The sequence below is a fragment of the Poecilia reticulata genome, linkage group LG14, assembly GCF_000633615.1.
Source record: "Poecilia reticulata strain Guanapo linkage group LG14, Guppy_female_1.0+MT, whole genome shotgun sequence".
In the NCBI taxonomy this organism is placed as follows: domain Eukaryota; kingdom Metazoa; phylum Chordata; class Actinopteri; order Cyprinodontiformes; family Poeciliidae; genus Poecilia; species Poecilia reticulata.
This window is the reverse complement of record NC_024344.1, coordinates 26,188,606-26,192,142: the sequence shown is the minus strand read 5'-3', so window position 1 is coordinate 26,192,142 and position 3,537 is coordinate 26,188,606. Positions and strand designations below refer to the sequence as shown.

General features: G+C 38.5%; 1 protein-coding gene across 1 annotated transcript in view; it reads right to left on the bottom strand.

The window, feature by feature from the left end:
* Nucleotides 1–1,679, bottom strand: part of LOC103476349 (adapter molecule crk-like) — a 7,587-nt gene extending 5,908 nt beyond the window's left edge. Inside the window, exon 1 of the mRNA XM_017308528.1 lies at nt 896–1,679. Within this exon, the coding sequence (XP_017164017.1) occupies nt 896–1,173 (278 nt within the window). The 5' untranslated portion in view covers nt 1,174–1,679. The remainder of the gene's footprint in view (nt 1–895) is intronic.
* Between the last annotated feature and the right edge of the window lie 1,858 nt (nt 1,680–3,537).

Here is a 3,537-nt window from a genome sequence, read left to right as displayed (position 1 = left end):
AAGTCAAAATTCATTTTAATATCTTAAATGACAACAGCAGATTTGTCATTTGGTGGGTCACGCATTTATGACTATAATTTAAGATCTCAAACTTAAGTTATATTTTTAGATTTACACAAGGGGATGYAAGTCAACCTGGTGCTGCCACTGAGCCGCCCAAACAGTACAAACTTCATGCACTTGAATATTGCTTCAGAAATCTGCAAAAACAATTATTGTTTATTCATTTCCGACAAACACAATGCTCTTAAAAACGCCTTTAGAAATGTAGRAGTGCTGTGGTGCCAAGCTGAAAATGAAGAATTTTCAAAAAAAAAATTTTTCTATTTTTTTATTAGACAGAATACAAATTCAGGATAGCAGTAATGTCATTCTGACTAGTCACAATGTTAACTCAAACTGAAAAGCTGATTAAAGGTATCACYAATTCATATCACTAATTCATAAGAGACAWCTTACAAAGAATTATTCAAAATTATAATTTCAGATTTCCCTAATTTAGATTTTTCTAATTATTTGCTTTCAAGACAACTGCAATTTAATTCGCCCTTGTCAAATCGAAKTAATGTTTATCTAGATATACAATTAAGATATAATTAATTGGAGACGTRAGAACAAAAGGTAAGATTTCTTGATTTTATTTTATGATTAGTCATAATTTAATTGTAGATATCKGAAATGTGTTTCATGTAGYAATTCTTTCTGGATGTCTTKAATACGTCATTTCAAGTCAAAATTACATTACGGCCCCATTATCTGTACTTTGTATAGCCAAATATAATTAGAGATTCCTTAATTTAGTCATGTGTCCAGTCACAAACCAATTTAAGAAATCTGGAATGTCAATGTGATTATATGATAAAATGACCTGCCATATCCCTCCCAAAATCTTCACCTTAAAACTAAATTTGTGCCGTAAATGAACACCTGGATGAGTAAGAACCGAGCCTTACCGGATCCAGGTCTCATCCTGTTGCTTATGTCGTTGATAATGTAGTGGGAAACTTTGGAGTTCTCGGACACGGAGAGGACGTAGTCTCCGGGGATGGAGGACGAGTCCCGGACCAGGAAGACTCCGTGCTTCTGTCCCTGCAGCAGGGACACCGCTTCCTGGCGGCTCAGGCGGCCCCAGTACCAGCTATCCCGGTCCTCGGCGTCAAAATGACCGGCCATGGCAGCGGAGTCCGGTCCGAGCTTTCAGGACAGAACCCCGTTTTCCCCGTAACTCATACAACTTCTGTTTCCCGACGCTGGCGCTGGCAAACAAACGCAGCAAAGCCTCGACTTCCTGCGGTTAAAGTTCTTCGGAACCAAACAGAACCGCCGGTTTCTGCTTATCAAAACACAGAACCYACCGAGCGACTGCAGTCTCCGGGACTGAAATGGCGGATCGAGGGAAAAGTTGACCTCATATACCGGAAAGGGATGCCCGGTCAATGGGAAGCGGTGCGTTCACGCCCCCTAAAAACATSGGAATCCTGCAGCTCCGACCTTTACGTTAACGCAGCATAAATATTGGCTGGGACTTTTAAAGCTTTACTTTAACGGAATAAAAACAAGAAATCGTTGCACAAATCAGAATTTATTGTGGTTTCACTCTAATATTCCCACTTTCGGAGACAATGATAATAAAGTGTCTATTATCTGTAAATATAACCTATGGAAAAGGATTAGGGGCACTAAAAAAAAACTTAAAAAAAAAATAGAATACTATGGAAGTCATTAACTACACTTTTTCGTAATAAAGTGTTTCATTTTAGTGAGACAAAAAATAAAATAAAATTTTTCTGACTGTGGAAGCCGATTTATGGCATGAAAAGAAGCAAAAGGACAACAAGAAATCACAGYTAACTGGTAGCTACTAGATTGTAGCTATAGCTGCCCTAGAGGAGAGGCTGCCATGCACCAGTGCCGCCAGTTGGGCCCTCTGACCACCACCAGCAGGCAAGAGAGAGGTGGAGTGCCTTGCCCAAGAACATGACGACAGAGGCAGACAGAGCAGGAATCGAATCAGAAACCTACTGATTGTAGGACAAATTTTAGTTATAAGTCTAGCATTAGAACTAGCACTAATGACTGGCATGTAAACACTTCCAGTAGGACAAGGGTTATCGTTATCATGTTAACTCAAATTAAATTCATACATCCATTTTCTACAGACCCTTGTCCCTCAGTGGGGTCAGGAGGGTTGCCGGTGCCCATCTCCAGCCAACATTCCAGGCGAGAGGCGCGGTACCCCCTGGACAGGTCGCCGGTCTGTCACAGGGCAACACAAAGACAGACAGGACAAACAACCATGCACACACCTAGGAACAATTTAGAGAAACCAATTAACCTAACAGTCATGTTTTTGGACTGTGGGAGAAAACCAGAGTACCCGGAGAGAATCCACGCATGTACAGGGAGAACATGCAAACTCCATGCAGAAAGACCCTAGGCTGGGAATCGAACCCAGAAGCTTCTTGCTGCAAGGCAACAGCTCTACCAACTGTGCCACTGTGCAGCCCTCAAATTAAATTGCTCCTTTCAATGTGCAATTCTATGGGAGTCAACACCTTAAATTGTTAGCCTTTTAGCTAACTACAGCTAAAATGCTATGGTTCGCTTAAATGGTATGGTTAGCTTAAATGCTGTCAGTAGCATGTGGGGTTAAACTAGAACATTGTCTTGCGCCATTCAGTATACTAAACATAGCTAGCAAATGAAATTATTTTAGCTGTCAGGCTAATGTTAGCATGCTAGTGAGGGCTATCAGGTTTCTGTGAGGTGGAGAATAATTCAATTAAAGGAGGTACTTATGTGAATAAAAGTTATAATTATTAAAATAAGTGAATTATAAGGATAACATTCATAATTACATGTTTAAAGTTATAATTACTGGTTTTATGTGTAGGACCTGTGCAGTTTTATATGAGTTTATAATTATGACAAATGATAAAACTTGCAACACTTAATTTAAAAGTTGAAAATGACTTTCATTCTCATAATTATTACTGTTATAGTCATAATTTTGACATTTAAGACACAGTTATAAAGGACTGTTTGGCTTTTATTTTTTCTTCTGTGGCAGGAATGGGCTTCCATATGTAACGAATTCTTAAAAACTTTTAATGTGTTCCCTAATGTGTTCCCTCTGACTCCATCTTCTTACTTCATTTGWTGGTTATTTATTTATCACACCCACCAGTGTTTACCTTTTCTGTTGTTTCTACAGTGAAAAATGAATCTAAAAATACCTCAAACAATCTAAAATAAATAAAACATCTATGATTTTATGTGTTTTCTGTTTATTTTATTTCTTTTCAAGGTACACAGACTTTAGTTAGATTAAAACCCAGACAACTACACATTTTTATGTAAAAGTTCCAGACTTTTCAGAGTTCCCAAWCCTTAACCTTCTTTCTAAAATATAAAATAAAGAAACTTCAGTGTTAATCTATGGATGATATTTCTACAGCAGGGAACAAGAAGGAAGGAAACAAGGTAGGAAAGATGGAAGGAAGAGAGGACACAACGACAGGAGGGAAAGGAAACAGG